This window comes from Carassius carassius, chromosome 39 (genome assembly GCF_963082965.1).
Source record: "Carassius carassius chromosome 39, fCarCar2.1, whole genome shotgun sequence".
Taxonomy (NCBI): Eukaryota; Metazoa; Chordata; class Actinopteri; order Cypriniformes; family Cyprinidae; genus Carassius; species Carassius carassius.
The window spans coordinates 2,803,900-2,822,321 of NC_081793.1; the positions used below are offsets into that span (position 1 = coordinate 2,803,900).

General features: G+C 41.8%; 1 protein-coding gene across 2 annotated transcripts in view; it reads left to right on the forward strand.

The window, feature by feature from the left end:
- The window catches only part of LOC132121218 (integrin alpha-M-like), a 41,076-nt gene extending 22,654 nt beyond the window's left edge, over window positions 1-18,422 (forward strand). Inside the window, exons 5-30 of one of the 2 annotated variants that reach the window (XM_059530421.1) lie at window positions 6,817-6,928; window positions 7,040-7,170; window positions 7,277-7,425; window positions 7,908-8,055; window positions 8,406-8,556; window positions 8,726-8,799; window positions 11,892-12,009; window positions 12,090-12,229; window positions 12,339-12,485; window positions 12,597-12,800; window positions 12,994-13,127; window positions 13,221-13,357; window positions 13,835-13,986; window positions 14,171-14,302; window positions 14,819-14,892; window positions 15,338-15,479; window positions 15,829-15,927; window positions 16,003-16,082; window positions 16,194-16,280; window positions 16,698-16,776; window positions 16,911-17,006; window positions 17,088-17,168; window positions 17,282-17,392; window positions 17,489-17,602; window positions 17,869-17,979; window positions 18,087-18,422. In XM_059530421.1, the coding sequence (XP_059386404.1) occupies window positions 6,817-6,928; window positions 7,040-7,170; window positions 7,277-7,425; window positions 7,908-8,055; window positions 8,406-8,556; window positions 8,726-8,799; window positions 11,892-12,009; window positions 12,090-12,229; window positions 12,339-12,485; window positions 12,597-12,800; window positions 12,994-13,127; window positions 13,221-13,357; window positions 13,835-13,986; window positions 14,171-14,302; window positions 14,819-14,892; window positions 15,338-15,479; window positions 15,829-15,927; window positions 16,003-16,082; window positions 16,194-16,280; window positions 16,698-16,776; window positions 16,911-17,006; window positions 17,088-17,168; window positions 17,282-17,392; window positions 17,489-17,602; window positions 17,869-17,979; window positions 18,087-18,149 (3,066 nt within the window). In that variant the 3' untranslated portion in view covers window positions 18,150-18,422. Of the gene's footprint in view, window positions 1-6,816; window positions 6,929-7,039; window positions 7,171-7,276; window positions 7,426-7,907; window positions 8,056-8,405; window positions 8,557-8,725; window positions 8,800-11,891; window positions 12,010-12,089; window positions 12,230-12,338; window positions 12,486-12,596; window positions 12,801-12,993; window positions 13,358-13,834; window positions 13,987-14,170; window positions 14,303-14,818; window positions 14,893-15,337; window positions 15,480-15,828; window positions 15,928-16,002; window positions 16,083-16,193; window positions 16,281-16,697; window positions 16,777-16,910; window positions 17,007-17,087; window positions 17,169-17,281; window positions 17,393-17,488; window positions 17,603-17,868; window positions 17,980-18,086 lie in introns of both variants that reach the window. The other variant, XM_059530420.1, reaches the window with a different exon arrangement.

The following is an 18,422-nucleotide window of genomic DNA, read 5'->3' on the forward strand; positions in this document are numbered from 1 at the left end:
ATTATTTCGTTTTGTTGGAAAAAAGTTTTTCGTAGGCCTATTTTTGTTCGTGGGTAAACAAATGGGCTTATGCTTTAATATATGTTTCACATGTGTGAGGAGCTTTGATACCTTAGTCTGATTAAATATTAATTGTTAATTATGTAGCAAAGGGTGATTTTAAAATCGATTATGTGTAGATTGTCAGTGAACTACGGCTCTGAACCACTTCAGCTGAACCAGTGTTGCCAAGTCTGCAGTTGCTTTTCATGTCCATGGGTGGAAGTGATCCCAATCCCAATAACGTGATATTTAAAATGCGAATTTTACAAAGGGAACCATGCCAAAAAAATGTGTGTTTTATCGCCCGGAACGAAACGCGATTGGGCTAGTTTTGAGAAGCAATTGGGCAGGTTTTGTTTCGAAAACGTACTCGGTTACTAACGTGACCTCGGTTCTCTCTAGAAGAGGGAACGAGTACTGCGTCTTAGCTAAGACGCTACAGGAGAAGTCTCTTTTCACGAAATACTGAAGCAAAAAATTATCCTTAATTTGGAATTATTGTAAAGCGCATTTGCAGTAGCACACAGCCATAGGCAAGACGGCTCACTCGCTCATTGGCTGCTCTGCGGCAACTGCACAAGCCTATCGAGCGCAGGCTGATGCAACATCAGACCACTTCTCGCCGAAACGGGTGTGGCATAGCCCTATAAAAGGAGCTCAAAAAGGCTGACTCACCTGATTTATTTCATCGCCGAAGCGAACCAGAGTGAATCGTACGCACGGCAGAGAACGCAGTACTCGTTCCCTCTTCTAGAGAGAACCGAGGTTACGTTAGTAACCGAGTACGTTCTCTTACGAGAGTTCTCTCGTACTGCGTCTTAGCTAAGCCGCTACAGGAACCCCATGTAAAACGCCGTGCGCGCAGGGATCACACACCAATAAACCTGGAAGCAACGCCCAGGATTTACAGTGCACAGTCACCAGAGGGACTCACAGAGAGTCCAGGACAGGGGGGGGGGGGGTGGCCCTCCGTCCCATATCTAGCAGCGTCCGTAGACGCGGCAATATGACATCACACAGTCACGGCAAGGCCTGACCAATGTGGTAATGCGGGTCTTACGCAATACTGCCCATATAACAGTCGGCAGCGCATAGAGCCTGCGATCTCAGAGTTCCAATCAGGGCCCTGATTCGACTATACCGACAGCAGCCCTGCTTGCAGGACGGGAACCTCCAGGTTATAGAACCTGATAAATGTAGACGGCGAGGCCCAACCTGCCGCCATACATATATCCTGCAAGGAGATCCCAGTAGACCACGCCCACGACGAGGCGACGCCTCTTGTGGAGTGTGCTCTGACGCCCAGTGGGCACTGAAGGCCCCTGGAAACGTAAGCTAACGCTATGGCGCCAACTATCCATCTGGATAGGCTCTGTCTCGAAACAGCCATTCCTTTGGAACGTCCACTGAACGAGACAAACAGCTGCTCAGTCTGTCTAAAGACAGCGGAGCGAGACACATAAGCTCTTAAAGCCCTAACGGGGCAAAGAAGACTCGAGTCTCCATCCTCTCCCGACACCGACAGGTCAGACAGGGCAATAACCTGAGCCCGAAACGGCGTGTTGAGGGAATTCGGCACATAACCGTGCCTAGGTTTGAGTATGACCCTTGAGTCATTAGGCCCAAACTCCAAGCACGTCGGGCTCACCGAGAGCGCATGCAGGTCACCCACACGCTTCACTGAAGCGAGAGCCAACAAGAACACTGTCTTGAACGACAGATGCTTGAGGCTAATCGTTCGGATAGGCTCGAAAGGGGAACCTTTCATGGCCTCCAAAACCGTCGCGAGGTCCCATACAGGGACTGACAGATGTCTGGGAGGATTCAGCCTCCTAGCTCCTCTAAGGAAGCGGATGACCAAATTGTTCCTTCCTATTGACTGACCGAGCGCTGTCTCAGAAAACGCTGCAATAGCCGCCACGTAAACTTTGAGCATGGAGGGGGCTATGCCCTTATCCAACAGCTCCTGTAGGAAGGAGAGAACCTCCGTCACCTCACAACTAAGGGGTGAACATCCCCGAGCTGTGCACCAGCTGGAGAACACCGACCACTTCGAGGCATACAGCCGTCGTGTCGACGGAGCTCTAGCCTGAGTGATGGTATTTAGCACTCCCACTGAGAGACCAGCGGGTAACCGTTGAGTGCCCACACATGGAGGGACCACAACTCCGGTTGAGGGTGCCAAATCGAGCCCCTGGCCTGCGAGAGGAGATCCCTCCTCAACGGCACTGGCCACGGGGCAGTGTCTGCTAACTGCAACAAATCTGGAGACCATGGTTGGTTCTTCCAAAATGGTGCTACAAGCAGTATTGAGCATCTCGTTTCCCTCACCCGTTCTATCACCTGCGGAAGGAGGGAGACGGGGGGAAAGCATAGAGCGGGCAGCACTGCCACCTTCGTGACAGCGCGCTTTCGTTTTTGGAAAAGAACGCGGGGCAGTGAGCTTTTTCATGGGACGCGAAGAGGTCAACTTCCGCCCTGCCAAATCTCTCCCACAACAGCTGGACTTTCTGGGGGTGTAGAGACCATACGCCCGTGGGAATGTTGCTTCTGGACAGCCTGTCTGGACCCAGATTCTGTAACCCAGGCACATGAACTGCTCTCAGCGGGCGCAAGTTGCACTGAGCCCAAACCAGGAGGCGTTCTGCCAACCTGTACAGGTTTTGGGACCTGAGACCGCCCTGGCGATTTATGTAGGACACCACAGACATGTTGTCTGAACGGACTAAGACGTGGTGGCCTTTGATTCGGGGACAAAAGCGCGTCAGTGCGTTCTCCACTGCCAGCATTTCCCGACAGTTGAAATGTTGGAGCTTTTCCCGTTCTGACCACAGGCCAAAGGACGGTCTGCCCTCGAGCAGCGCTCCCCATCCTGAAGTGGAGGCGTCTGTCGACACCATCTTCACTTTCGACGAAGTCCCCAGGCTTACACCTGATTGGTACCAGTCGTTCGCTGTCCAGGGTTTCAGGGCTGTAACACAGCTCTGATTGACCCTGAGACGCAGCCGACCGGATATCCACGCTCTGCGCGGTACTCGCGCTCTCAGCCAGAACTGCAGGGGGCGCATGCGGAGCAGGCCCCACCGAAGAACTGGAGATGCTGAGGCCATGAGACCTAGCATCTTCTGAAATTCTTTGAGCGAGAAGGTCGCGCCGCAGCAGAGAGAGCTCGCTGCACACTGAATGCCCAACGCGCGCTGTGGCGACAGCCGCGCCGTCATGGAACGTGAGTCCAGAACTATACCCAAAAACAGTCTCGTCTGACTGGGGTTCAGCGAACTCTTTGTCCAGTTGACACTGAGACCGAGTTTCTCGAGGTGATCGAGTAAAATGGCCCCGTGTTCCACGAGCTCTGATCGTGATTGAGCCAGAATCAGTTAGTCGTCCAAATAATTCAGCACTCGCATGCCTCTGAGTCTGAGAGGAGCGAGCGCCGCGTCCATGCACTTCGTAAACGTACGAGGAGCCATGGACGAGCCGAACGGCAGGATACTTGTATACTTGTATAGGAAGTATAGGTATAGGATTATAGGTACAAGTATAGGATTACACTGTATACTTGTATGTCTGGCCCTCGAAGGCGAATCTCAAGTATCGCCTGTGACGTGACGGTATCTGTATTTGAAAATACGCGTCCTTCAGATCTATCGACATGAACTAGTCTCCTTTGCGAATATGCGCGAGGAGTCTCCTGGTTGTAAGCATTTTGAAACTGCGTTTCGCCAATGCTTTGTTCAGCTGTCTTAGATCCAGTATGGGTCTGAGACCCCCGTCTTTCTTGGGCACTAGAAAGTATTTGCTGTACAGCCCCCCTTCGCTTTGAGCTTGAGATACAGGCTCCACAGCCCCTCTGCTCAACAGTTTTGATATTTCGGCTCGAAGTAGGTGTGCTACTTCTGTTTTGACCGTAGTTTCGACGCACTAAAAAGCGCGGAGTGTGTCGAAAAAAACTGTAGCGAGTAGCCTCCCTTTATAATGTCTAGCACCCAATCCGAAACCCCTGGAATCGCTGACCATGCGTCTGCATGAATGGCTAGGGGTTGGATGCGAAGCGCACTCTGTTGGCTGGGCAACGGCAGCGCTTCGATGTGCTCTAACATGGGCGTTAAGCCTGTGACATTTGAGGCGGGGAGCGCGCTGATCACAGCGGGCAGATCGCTCGTCCTCGACCCCTCCACGGTGCTTAATCGAGTGAGGGAGGGTTGAGCGGGTCCCGTGGGACTCGTGCTTTCTGTGAGTAATTGTGGGCTGTAAGCGTGCACATTTACTGCTTTAGACTCGCTGTCTGCCTGGGAAGAACGAACGTGCACGGGTTTCGTTTTCACAGAAACCACATGACGCGTGTGACATAGTGTTTGTGGGCACTGAGGAGTGGGCACGTTTACTATGTAGTGCGCGCGATCGACATGAGTCGCTTTTATGGGCGCGAGCCCTGTGTGAAGGGCTGTGCTTATATGTGGAGATGGGCACTGAGCAGTGGGCATCGTCACTACATTTATAGCACCATCGGCCGTGGCCGGGACACCAGAAATTACACCTTTTTCGGGAAACATCTGGGTAGCCGTGATAACGTTTTTTGTGTGCAGGCAAGCGGGCAACTGTACAGGCTTGCGCATTGCAAAAGACACTGAAACAGTCACAATCCCTGGAACTGAAACAGCGGCGCGCTTGGGTGAGAGTTCGAAGTTCGAGGCGGGGGGTGTGGCTGAGAGCTTTGCGAGGCCGGTCTAGCACGACTCGCTGCAGAACCGGAGCGCTTGCCATGTCTGAGAGCGTCAGCCCTAGATGCCTCTCAGCCACCGTAGCGGAAGCCATAACTCGTCCCATGGCTTGTGCAGCGTATTTAGTAGCGAAGCACTCCTAAAATCCGCGAGACAGATAGCCTCAGGTCCCATCTCGTCCAGTTTACAGAGGAGATCACCCTGGAATATCTGCAGCCATCGTGTGTAGTGCAGACGCAGCCTGCCCAGCAGCAGAAAAGATTAGCGCGAGCAGCGATGACGTCATGCGGCAGGCATTAGATGGCAACACCGCTTTCGTCCGCCGTCCAGCAGAGGGTGGGCAAAGGTGCGTCACTATCGCCTGTTCCACCGGCGGAAGTGACTGGTAGTTCCTGTTTTTAGCATCATCCAGTGTGGAGAATGCTAGTGAGACAGACGAACGAGTTCGCGCTGAATATGGAGCGTTTCCAAGCCTTTGCCACCTCTTCGTGAAGCTCAGGAAGAAATGAGGCAGGCTTTCAGAAGTACGCTCTTCCGAAAGGAAACTACCATCCAGCCAGGAACGAGAGGGGGGGCGCTGGTGCAGACCACTCGAGGCTGAGGCTCGTCGCGGCCAGCGTGAGCACTCGCATCGGCTCCTTCTCGATGTCAGCTCGTTTGCTGGGCTTCCGAGCAGAAGGCGCGAGATCACTGGACCTCGTCCCCCAGCCCTCACTGCCCGAAGCTAGCAGAGAGCACGTGTCCTCTTCCCCGACGCGGCCCTGAGATCGACTTCCTCGGACGACGCGGCGGCAGACAGCGGGCGCTGCCCATCGGGAAGCGATGCAGGGGAGGCCGGTGAAGCAGAGCGAACCGGCGAGCTCGGTTAAGCTGAAGACGGTTCTGGAATCCGCTGGAAGCGGCGCTTTTTACGGTGCCTCAGCGCAGCGGAGAATGCAGGCTCAGAGAAAAAGGCCAAGCGAGTCCTCAGAGTCACCATTGGCAACGGCTCGCAGTGAGGGCATCTGTCGTCAGCGAGCACGAGCGCTGCATGATCTTCACCCAGGCAGGAGACACAGATGACGTAACGGCCTCCCTCGCTGAGTGGGGCTCTGCACGAGCCGCAAGAAGGCATCTTAAAAAAGACGCAAGCTCTTTTACGAGTGTGTGTCGCAGGGCGAATACACACACATGCATAAAGAACAGTTGGATATAATAGAATTGAAAGGATATGGGCGCCGGAACGCGCAGCAGGAATGGCAGTGGAAGGCGGCGTTGGCCAGCGGCTTCAGGAATAGCTCGTCCCGCTGAGATGCTATCTGACGGCGCTTGCTTCTTCGTGATCCAACGATGCGTGAGCTTCGCTGAAGAGATGAAAAATCAGGTGAGTCAGCCTTTTCGAGATCCCTTTATAGGGCTAGGCCACACCCGTTTCGGCGGGAAGTGGCATGGAGGGCGCGAAGCATTGGTCTGATGTTGCATTAGCCTGCGCTCAATAGGCTTGTGCAGTTGCCGCAGAGCAGCCAATGAGTGAGCGAGCCATCTCGCCTATGGCTGTGTGCTGCTGCAAATGCGCTTTACAATAATTCAAAATTAAGGATAATTTTTTGCTTCAGTATTTCATGAAAAGAGACTTTTTCCCATAGCGTCTTAGCTAAGACGCAGTACGAGAGAACTCTTGTAAGAGAACCTGGCAATCCTGACCTGAACGCATGTGCTGGAAATATACTACTAATTACAGGAGCACCTTTACTGATGAGATGCGCATGAAAATTGTCTTCGATTTTTTGCACAGCCCTAGTGGCTTGCGTTGTCCAGCCGGTTCTGCTGGCTCATTCTGACGGATCGACTCGGCTACGCGATTTACCAGGCGATTTATCAGGTGACCACACAAGTTCTATGGTATTCTCGAGACTTCGGTGGCAGCATGGTATTAGTTAGAATTTGTATTATTGGAATCATTGTTAGATATAAACCTGCAACTTGCAGACAAAATAATGAACTTTTTAAATCCAATTTTTTTTAGTGTTCAGATTATAGTTTGTCATGTTGAAAATATGTTAATTTCTTTCAGGTTTGTGGTCCAACCATACCTAAGAACTGTGATGTAACAACATACAACGGCATGTGCTTTAAAATCAGTTCAGAAAATGTTGTGAGCAGATCTGTGCCAAGGACTCTGAGAGGTATTTGAATGGGGTTGTTAGAAATCAGTCTTTATACTGTATATGACACGATAATTGCTGCAGAGCAGTTTGATGAAAACATGATGGAATTCTCTGTATCTCCAACCTCAGAATGCCCAAAGTCACAAATTGACATTGCTTTTTTAATGGATGGATCTGGAAGTGTAAATTATGTGGATTTTATGAAGATGAAGGCTTTTGTTATAGAAATGATCAAAAGTTTTATAGACCATGATACACAGGTAGGATAATCAATCCATTTATTATGTTCTTGATTGTATGTATTATTCTTTTTTATTATCCCCGATTTTCATAGCACCAGTAACTAAATCTATATCTGTCTTACAGTTTGCCATTGCACAGTTTTCTACAAATTGTTACATTCATTACAAGTTTAAACAAAGTTTCAAAAATGCCAAGCAGTGGGAAGATGGAGTGAGAACGATATCTCAAAATAAGGGATGGACTAACACCGCAAAAGCTATAGAACAACTTGTGTAAGACATGCTTGCTGATATTTCATTAAAATTAAATGTAATTATTTCTAAGGGAAGTCGTGTCCTAGTAGTTAGAGTGTTTGACTCTAACCCTAGGGTTGTGGGTTCGAATCTCGGGCCGGCAATACCACGACTTAGGTACCCTTGAGCAAGGCACCGAACCCCCAACTGCTCCCCTGGCACCACAGCATAAATGGCTGCCCACTGCTCTGGGTGTGTGTTCATGGTTTGTGTGTGTTCACTGCTGTGTGTGTGCACTTTGGATGGGTTAAATGCAGAGTACAAATTCTGAGTATGGGTCAACATATTTGGCTCAATGTCACTTTCACTTTAAAACACTAAAAAATAAATGAAAAAGACAAAGAGAAACTAAGACAACCAAGACAAGTGTGATATGTGAACTCAATAAGAAATGTATTTTAAAGAGTTGCATCATTAAACTATTTATTGATTAAATATTCTATGCTATTTTCTATAAACAGGAGGGAGCTATTTGTAAGTGAAGAAGGTGCAAGACCATCAGCCAGTAAAATTCTGGTTGTTATCACAGATGGTGAATCAACTGATAATTTCTTGACTGAAGCCGTTAAAAAAGCGCAAGCAAAAAATATAACACGATATGCTATTGGGGTAAGATCAATATGTAGCCCTTTCTAATATGTTTGTCTGGCAAAAGATTTGAAGTTTTCAAAGTGATTGTGTTCACTGTCATAATTGTCCTACCTCCTATGTCATTCCAAACCTGATTTAAAAAAAAAAAAAAAAATTCCATACAATATAAGTCACTGGGGACCAGTGTTGTTCTGGACACAACTGATAATTTTACGCCAAAAACAGTTGAAACATTCTTCAAAATATCTTATTTTGTGTTTGAAAAAAATAAAAAAAAACATATGTTTAGAATGACATGAGTTTGAAAAAATGATGGCAGAAGCTATAAACATTATATTTGTGGTATGTTATTCCTACATTTTTCCTAGGTTGGAAATGCTTTTGATATTGACAAAGCCACAAGGGAGCTGGCAATTATCGCATCTTTACCCACCAGTAAGCATGTTTTTAAAGTAACTGACTTCGACGCACTGGAAAGTATTCGTGGACAACTCAAAGAAAACATTATTGCAATTGAAGGTATGTTTGCAGAGGAAATCAAAGCATGAATGACTGACAGAATGTTTAAATATTACAGTAATTAGCTGTTAAGTGAGTACAGGTTTCTTGTGCATATGGTCATTTAAATAATAATAATAATAATAATCAACAATGAGTTAACTGTGTTGTTGCTTCTTTTATTTGCTAGGAACACAGACCTCCGGTGATTCATCCCGGATGGAGTTTTCACAGGATGGTTTTAGTGCAGCATTTACGTCAAATGTAATTATATCAACTTATGTGACACCTGTTATGTGATGCTGGAGTAATATAAAGAGCACAACGAAGGAACACATTCCAAAGAGTACTTTAGTAAATCCAAGGAGAAAACACAGGGGAAAAGTCAGCATCAATACAAACATAATACCAACCAGAGAACTAGGTGGGAAACTAAGGGCTTAAATACATGGAGTAATCAGTAAAAACAGAAACAGGTGAGGAGCTAATTAGTCAAAACCCATGGAAACAAACAAGGAAACTAAGGCAAGCGGGAAACACGGAGAAACTAAACCAAACCAAAACAACAATTTTTTTTTTTTTTTACAGTGTTTTACATAAATTGGGAGCTGTTGAACTGATGTCTTTACTCTTCTGCTTAATTCAAGCATTTGCGTGTTATTCATGTGCCCCCCCCCCCACTATAACATATATATATATATTAGGGGTGTAACGGTACGTGTATTCGTACCGGACCGTTTCGGTACAGGGCTTTCGGTATGGTGCACGTGTGTACAGAATGACGGAATGCAATATTTTGTGCGTGGAACATAAGTACATTTTCGTGTTTACAAATGAACATATTAAGTGGCGGAAGTCTACGCGTTCAGCGCAAACCCCACCCTGCAGCTGATTCTAAGGCCTGCGACACACTGGATGCGTGGCGCAAGCGTCTCAGCTGTGTGGCGTGTCCGTTTTTAATTCGGCTCCCATGTTAACAGGTTAGAGCTTGCAGACTGCCTGCGTGAGACGCGCATCTGGAAAACGCATGCATGCTAGAAATAGAACCGACGCCTATTTTTCACACAACACGCAAGCGTGTTGGAAGCGTTTCCAGGCAATAGAATAGGGAAATATTTTTATATGTCATCTTGTACACACATACATATTAATTCATGACACTTTGATGTTTGAAAGTCTATAGGTTGACATAAATTCAGATATAAATGTAATTTAAAAAATAAATTAATAGTTATCGATTTTCAAATATTGCACCTGTCAAACATAGTCTATTTTGCAGTCAATACTGTTGACGGTGTCCTTTATCAGTAGGCTTTATATTTATGCTCAACATGATATATATATATTGTTGTCATGAAGACAAGAGCCTGGTCTGTCGGCGGTCTCCCTGTCATCTACAGCAGCAGGCATGGCATGGTTCTGGTGAAGCAGGCCTACAAGCTGGGATTGGTAATGCTGCACTGTAATCATAGTTATTTATTTATATTTTTCATTTTTCATTTTATTATATGATATATATTTTATTTAGTGGAGAACTTTGCAGCAGTATTTTATTTCTTATTCTTTTTTATTTTATATATATTTTATTAAAAAGTATTTTTTTAAAAAGTGTATAGTAATAAACAACCTGCAGTTTAATGTTTGCATTTCTTTACTTTCTTGACTTTAAAACCGAGGTACGTACCGAACCGTGATTTTTGCGTACCGTTACACCCCTTTTTATATATATATATATATATATATATATATATATATATATATACACACTATATATATATATATATATATATATATATATATATATATATATATATATATATATATATATATATATATATATATATATATATATATATATACACACTCACCTAAAGGATTATTAGGAACACCTGTTACATTTCTCATTAATGCAATTATCTAATCAACCAGTCACATGGCAGTTGCTTCAATGCATTTAGGGGTGTGGTCCTGGTCAAGAAAATCTCCTGAACTCCAAACTGAATGTCAGAATGGGAAAGAAAGGTGATTTAAGCAATTTTGAGCGTGGCATGGTTGTTGGTGCCAGACGGGCCGGTCTGAGTATTTCACAATCTGCTCAGTTACTGGGATTTTCACACACAACCATTTCTAGGGTTTACAAAGAATGCTGTGAAAAGGGAAAAACATCCAGTATGCGGCAGCCCTGTGGGTGAAAATGCCTTGTTGATGCTAGAGGTCAGAGGAGAATGGGCAGACTGATTCAAGATGATAGAAGAGCAACTTTGACAGAAATAACCACTCGTTACAACCGAGGTATGCAGCAAAGCATTTGTGAAGCCACAACACGCACAACCTTGAGGCGGATGGGCTACAACAGCAGAAGACTCCACCGGGTACCACTCATCTCCAATACAAATAGGAAAAAGAGGCTACAATTTGCACAAGCTCACCAAAATTGGACAGTTGAAGACTGGAAAAATGTTGCCTGGTCTGATGAGTCTCGATTTCTGTTGAGATATTCAGATGGCAGAGTCAGAATTTGGCGTAAACCGAATGAGAACATGGATCCATCGTGTCTTGTTTCCACTGTGCAGGCTGGTGGTGGTGGTGTAATGGTGTGGGGGATGTTTTCTTGGCACACTTTAGGCCCCTTAGTGCCAATTGGGCATCGTTTAAATGCCACGGCCTACCTGAGCATTGTTTCTGACCATGTCCATCCCTTTATGGCCACCATGTACCCATCCTCTGATGGCTACTTCCAGCAGGATAATGCACCATGTCACAAAGCTTGAATCATTTAAAATTGGTTTCTTGAACATGACAATGAGTTCACTGTGCTAAAATGGCCCACACAGTCACCAGATCTCAACCCAATAGAGCATCTTTGGGATGTGGTGGAACGGGAGCTTCGTGCCCTGGATGTGCATCCCACAAATCTCCATGAACTGCAAGATGCTATCCTATCAATATGGGCCAACATAGAATATGGGGCACATAGAATTAAGGCAGTTCTGAAGGCGAAAGGGAAAGAAATATATATATATATCATAATTTTGGAGCAAAAAGAAAATTATATTTTCGTATAATAAAATGTATTTTCATGTTTTTATACAGTCTATAGCTAAAACATGGAAATAGTTTCTAGTTTTATCCTCTTGAGTATTGCATTTATTTGCTTGGTCAGTATTTTGGGGTTTTGGTAAATTTTGTTCTTGTAGGTGACCACTATGCCTTCAAGCATTGTTAGCACCGCTTTTAACCCCACACTGGTGCCAGAATTGTACAGAGTGTATTAATGCAATGTTATGGCTAGAAACTTAGCAACAACCACAAAAATCACATTCATTTGTAATATTTCTATAATATTATGCACTCAGACAGATATAATAATGACTGCAGTAGGAGCTTTCCAGTGGAAAGGTGGATATCAGTTGCACAAACAGAATGATCGGTTAAATGTCTTTCAAGCTGGAAGTGAGCATGACAGTTATTTAGGTAAGATATTTTCTTTGACTGTGTAAATCAAAATAAATCAGTCATATACCTCAGAATATTTTAAAGTGTTTTATTTTCAGGTTATTCCTTGGCAATAGCGACAACATTTGGAGCAAAGTATGCAGTCATGGGAGCACCAAGATTCAAGCATAGGGGACAAATAACTGTTTCAAGAATTGATAATATTCAAAGCAATTTAAAGGAACTGGATCCCCCTAAGGTTATAAACATATTTGTGGAAAATATTAGCACATACCACCAGCAAGTGAAAGTAAGAAAGCTCAAAATAGATTGACTGTATGTTAATTATATTGTTTCCCTTTTCTCAGCCTCAGATTGGCTCATATTTTGGAGCTGAGGTTTGTGTGGTGGATTTGAACAGTGACTCCAGAACAGACCTCCTGTTGGTATCGGCACCAACATACATGGAGCCTGACCGGGAGGGTAAAGTGTTTGTTTACACCTTCACTCGCCGGGTAAGTGATGGGTATTAAAGGTTTTACAGAATTTTGAAAATCAATTCTGATTTAAATTTAGATATTTGATTTGCTTGTTAGTTTACATCTCTCTCTGGTCTGTCTCCATAGTCTTACTTTGATTTTTCGGATATGGTGCTGGTGGGAATGGCAGGTCAGAGGGGTCGGTTTGGTTCTTCTCTTGCCAGTCCAGCAGATCTAAATAATGATGGTTATATGGATGTGCTGATTGGAGCTCCATTAGAGGAGGACGGACAGGGCAGCATCTACATCTTCAATGGAGGAGTAGATCAGATCAATTCTGCCTATTCACAGGTACAATGAGACTAAATTAACAGTTAAACCTGCTTTTTTGGAACTTTGCACAGATAGGACAAATAGTTATTTACTTTTAAAGCATTAACAAGCAAAACAACTTTTATTGTTTTTGTATTTTACCTGAAGACCCTCCACACTGAAATCTTCTGTGTCTCATTCTCCCTCTTTCCTTCACTGTATGTGATGACAGAGGATTGCTGGATCCTCTTTGGAACCACGTTTGCGGTTCTTTGGGATTTCACTAAGTCAGTCCTCTCTAGACCAGACTCAAGACAGCCTTCCTGATATTGCTGTAGGGTCCATGGGAGCAGTTATGCTTCTCAGGTGGGTTTTGTTTGATAAAGAATTCAAAATATATAAATATACAGATTCAGTCATGATCATTCATATATGTGTGTGCGTATGTGAATCATTCAGGTCCAGACCCATCATGAATTTGGAAATCAGCGTACATTACAACCCATCCAAAATACCAACTGGTGAAACAGACCTGTCGATTAAAAATACCATCAAAGTGTGCTTCACCATGAGTCCATATAAGCACAACATAAGAGGTTTATCCAAAATTAGAAATATTCTTTGATGTTGTAAAGTGGGTAAAAATTTTTGCTAAAGTACAGATAGTTTCTCTTGTGCCAGGTTAAACTGCAGGCACAACTATTAGTTGTAGCCTGTGGTGTACCAAAATATTTACATGATAATCCCAAATCAGCAGCATTGGCCCAAATGGTGGCATTAATTTGGGGGGCGGGGCACTCTGTTAGAACAATCAATGGCAGTAAGGGGGAGTGTTTAGGAAACCTGTCTGAAAACAGACTTATGCTGATGTAACAAGTGGCACAGACTTAAGCTTTAAACACTATTTATTCACTATGAGAGAGAATGCATGTAAGTAGCCACATGAAATTATCAGAGTCAGAGACAGCTTGGTACTGTACTTATAATATATATTAAATACAAATAAAAATAAAATGTCCTGTGTAATACTTTGGTTTATATATATGTTAGACTGTTTTATGTTTATTATCTAGGCCTAACAGCAAATATTAATTACACCATAATGCTGGATGCCAAGCGACAGAAATATCGAGCATATTTCTCACCCAAAAACCACATCCTCAATAATGATATGCATATTAGGACTTATAACGAAACTTGTAAAAGTCATCCTTTCCTTATAGACGTAAGTCTGAAACATTTTCTTATACTTTAAGATATCTGAGTCTGTTATTCTGGATGTATGAAATAACATTTATGAATTGGAATAATTAAAGTATTGTACCTTAAAGTAAGATGCAACGATGTGCCAACACAAACTGAAAATCATGATTTTATAGAACATGAATATCTTATTTGTATCCCATCAGGCTTTCTCAGAAGATGCTCTGATCCCATTGTCTAATCAGTTAACATTCACATTTGAGGGCCTACCATCTGCCAAACTGCAAAACATAAGGCCAGTACTTCTGCCGGGGATAAAGACCACCACAGACCACAATGTAAGAGAAGGCAAACCAATTTCAAAGCAACATCACTTGTATAAATCAGATGTAATGTTAAAGGGATAGGTCACCAAAAAGAAAATGGAACTTCTGTCACTATTTACTATTACATGTATTTTTGTATTTATTTATCTTACACAAGAGTAGATTTTTTGAAAGATGACTGTGCTTGTATGCTTGTCCTAGCAATGAGGGTCAATAGGGTTGAGATTTGTTTTGGACCTCGTTGACTTTTATTGGACAAGCAAAACAAAAATAGATTCTTTAGGTTCTACCAATAAATAAATAAATAAATAAATAAATAAATAAAATCATACAGAAAGTCAATTGGAATGAAACGATAATAATGATGACTTAATTGTTTTACACTTGGTATTGATTTCATTAACTACACTCTTTTTGACATATGTCTGAACTATCTAGCGTAATAGGAGATCTAGTTTTATATGATTTAAGAATGATTTTTTGTTTTCATCATGTATATCTAAATATCTTAAAATCTTTATTCCACAGCTGGATTTTGAGATAAATTGTGGACATGATGACATTTGTGTTGATGACCTCAGGATGGATTTTAATTTCTCTGGGTGAGCAAATATTCACATTTAATTATGTATTATTACATTAAAGAACATACAACACATACACATTTCCACATTTCCTTATTTATGCTTTACTTGTACAAAACAAAATGAAGTATTGCAGGTTAAAAAGCAACCTAATATTGTAATCTATACACAAATGATACCAGACAATGATCTATGATCAAATAAACATTAGTGATTATTTTACTGACTTTCTTTTTAAATCTCTTTCATCAAAATGAACAAATCTTTATTCACGTCATTTTGTTCTTGTGAGTGGCTTTAAATGTTATACTTTTATAAGCTGAATCCCCCGAAAACATCCACCTACACAATCTTGATAAACTTCTTCTTTTTTTTTTTTTACAATCTCCATGTCCCATGGAATCAACCTTGTTTCATTACAGTTTTTTTTCTCTCTCTCTCTCTTTTGTTTTCTGTGATCCAGTTCTACAAATATAGAGGTTGGGATCATGCAGGAAATCGATGTGGCAGTGTTTGTAGAGAACAGAGGGGAAAACTCATACAACACACTCTTCACCCTCAACTACCCCTTTGGACTTTCCTACAGGAGAATCACATCTAAACAGGTAAAGCCAGAATGATTTTGAAAAACACACCAAAAACGATATCTATAAAGATAACTATAATGATAACTATATTAACGTCCGCACCATTTTACAATGATGTTCTGTTTATTATATTATTGTAGAAAAATTAACTTTAAAGCCGGGTGGATTCTGATATGCTTTCAATGTTTCATCAGGTAAAAAAAAAAATCTGAAATTGATTCCTACGATACTGTTCCTCTGTGTCTTTACTGTTAGAGGTGTGGTGCGGACTCCTCTGTTGTCATGGAGTTATGGAATATCATGATAGTTATCATCCTTGGTTTAAATAGCATCGTTTTAAATAGCATATTGTTTTCTGTTTGATCAGGGCAGAGTGGAGTGTGTATCTCTTGACAGTGAGCAAAAAGGTACATTTGGAGAGACCACTTGCCACATAAGCAAACCCATCCTCAAGGGCAACGCTCAGGTGAGGTCACTTTTAAATCTGTCCTGTGCATTTGGCTTTTCAAGCACTTCTCATTTTCTCTGTGTCCAATTCTAGGCTGTGTTTCATATTACATATAGCATCGCTAAAGAAAGCACCTTCGATCAAAAGGTCAGATTTACTGCTAGAATCAACAGGTATGACATATTTAATAGATATCACCTTTATCCGCATCGCTCAACTGTGAGCTTTTGAGAAACTGATAACTGGAAACACTACTACTAACCAAAACCCTCCATCACTCACAGTGGGAATGACAAACACTCTCAAACCAGTGAATTATCCAAAGAGAAAAGCATTGGTGTCAAATATGCCATCTATATTGCCTTAATAAGGTTAGTGCTTTGGTTCTCTTTAATCAGACATTCTCAACTGCATTTGTTTCAGCACCCAGATTTGACAATGGATGATACATTTCCACTTGATGTTCAAAGTAAAATTTGGGAATCTTAAGCAAAACAAATTGAAATTTAATGTTCAATTTAGATAGGGTTATATTTAGTTTGACATGAAATCTAATAAAAAAAAAAATATATAAAAAAAGTTGTATTACACTGTAGTCCTAAACTAGAAAATGTTTTGTCTAATGAGATTTATCAATGACTTCTAAAAAATAATATTTGGACAATTGTTTTATAAAGATGCATTCTTTATAATCTTTATAAAATGTTTCATACTATACAGTATATATATATATATATAATATGGAATTTTTTATGTTTGACACATTTTTATTTTTTATTTTAAATAAGACATGAAGATTCAACCCTTCACATTAATTTTACTGCACAGAAAAATGGTACTGATAAACCAGTCAAACAGATACTTAAGGTACTGTGATGAAATTGACACACTTCCATGAATACAAAATTAAATGAGCTAAAGACTATCTGGTCCAAAACTACAGTTCAATGTCTCTTTTTCTGTATTAATGTCTTTTCAAAAATCAATTTCAACTCTTTCAGGTTGAGAATGACTTTAGAGAACTAAGTTTCAAAGTTCTCATCAGAGTACCAGTGATGTTGGGAGATAAATCTATCTGGACTGATAAAAACATACAGGTAAGCATTAATGTGTAACAAAAATCATATATTGATTCACATTCATCAAAATAAAAACAACACTAGTGTATGTGCATTTAGATTCCCGGCTGTGTGAAACAGAGGGATAAGCGACCAGTCGTAACTGATTTTGTCGAAGAAATTAAAAAGGATCGTGTGGTGGTGAGTGATTTAGTTTCATTACCTGTTCTAACATAAAGTCCATAAAGTATAAGGTTTTATCTTCTCTGCACACTGACCCCATTATTCCATCTCTCTGGATGTGTTTGTGTCAGAACTGCTCTGTGGCCGTGTGTGCCGAGTTCAGCTGTGATGTCACTCTCATAAAGCATGAAAGGATGCTCTATAATATTACTGGCAATGTGAGCTCTGGATGGATTGAGCAGGTCTATGACATTTAAAGCAAATTCATATAACAAAATAGACCATATATTCCTATTTTTGTGTCATAATTTGTAAATGTCATGATCTGTCTCTCTTAGACTGGACTCAGAGCTGGTGTTTTTCAGCTGGTCAGTTCAGCATCTATGGATTATGACAAGAGCAAATATGTTTTCTTTTCCTCTGATTCTCAACAAACTGTACCATCTGTTCAGGTACTGTGTTTTCTTTACATATAACCCAGATATGTTAGAAAATGTAAATGAAATTTGAAAATAATATAATTTAAACCTAAAAATTAATATTTAACCTAATTAATGTATGGTCATAAAATACAATGTAAATGTTCATATGCTAGATCTTAGATTTTTGAATCCATGTATGTACCTATACAACCACAATGTAACTCATGGTTATATTATATTTATATGGGAAAATGGATTGTCAGAGGTATTATTGTATTATGTATGTGTGTATGTAGATTAATACTCAAGTGGAGGTGTATGAGGAGGTGAATCTGACTAAAGAGATCGCGGGAGGCATAATAGCAGGATTGCTGCTACTGGCTTTCATCACAACGGCTCTCTATAAGGTGTTTATACTGGATGTTTAGTTCCAAACCTTTCATTTTCAGCAGTCAACAAACCTTGGGTTTAATTTTTTTTAGTGTTGTAATCCATATGCTTTATTTCCTTTCAGGCTGGTTTTTTCAAAAGCCATTACAAGCAGCTGCTAGAAAACGCAGAAGAAAGCCCTGATTAGGGGCCAACCACAACATATGTTAACTAATTTAACAAACCCTTTTAGATCAACCACAAAAGAGATGCATTAAAGATTCAAACGTGGCTTTACATGCAAGTGAAAATTTGTTCCACTACCAACATTAATAATGAGATTTATTACATGCATGCAAATATTATTGAGATACTGCTTGTACAATAACCAAAAGGTTTTTTTTTTTTTTTTTTTTTTACCAACTCTGTAATGTCTTTATTAAATAAAAGGGACTTGTTGCTTTAAATGGAGGAGAAACAA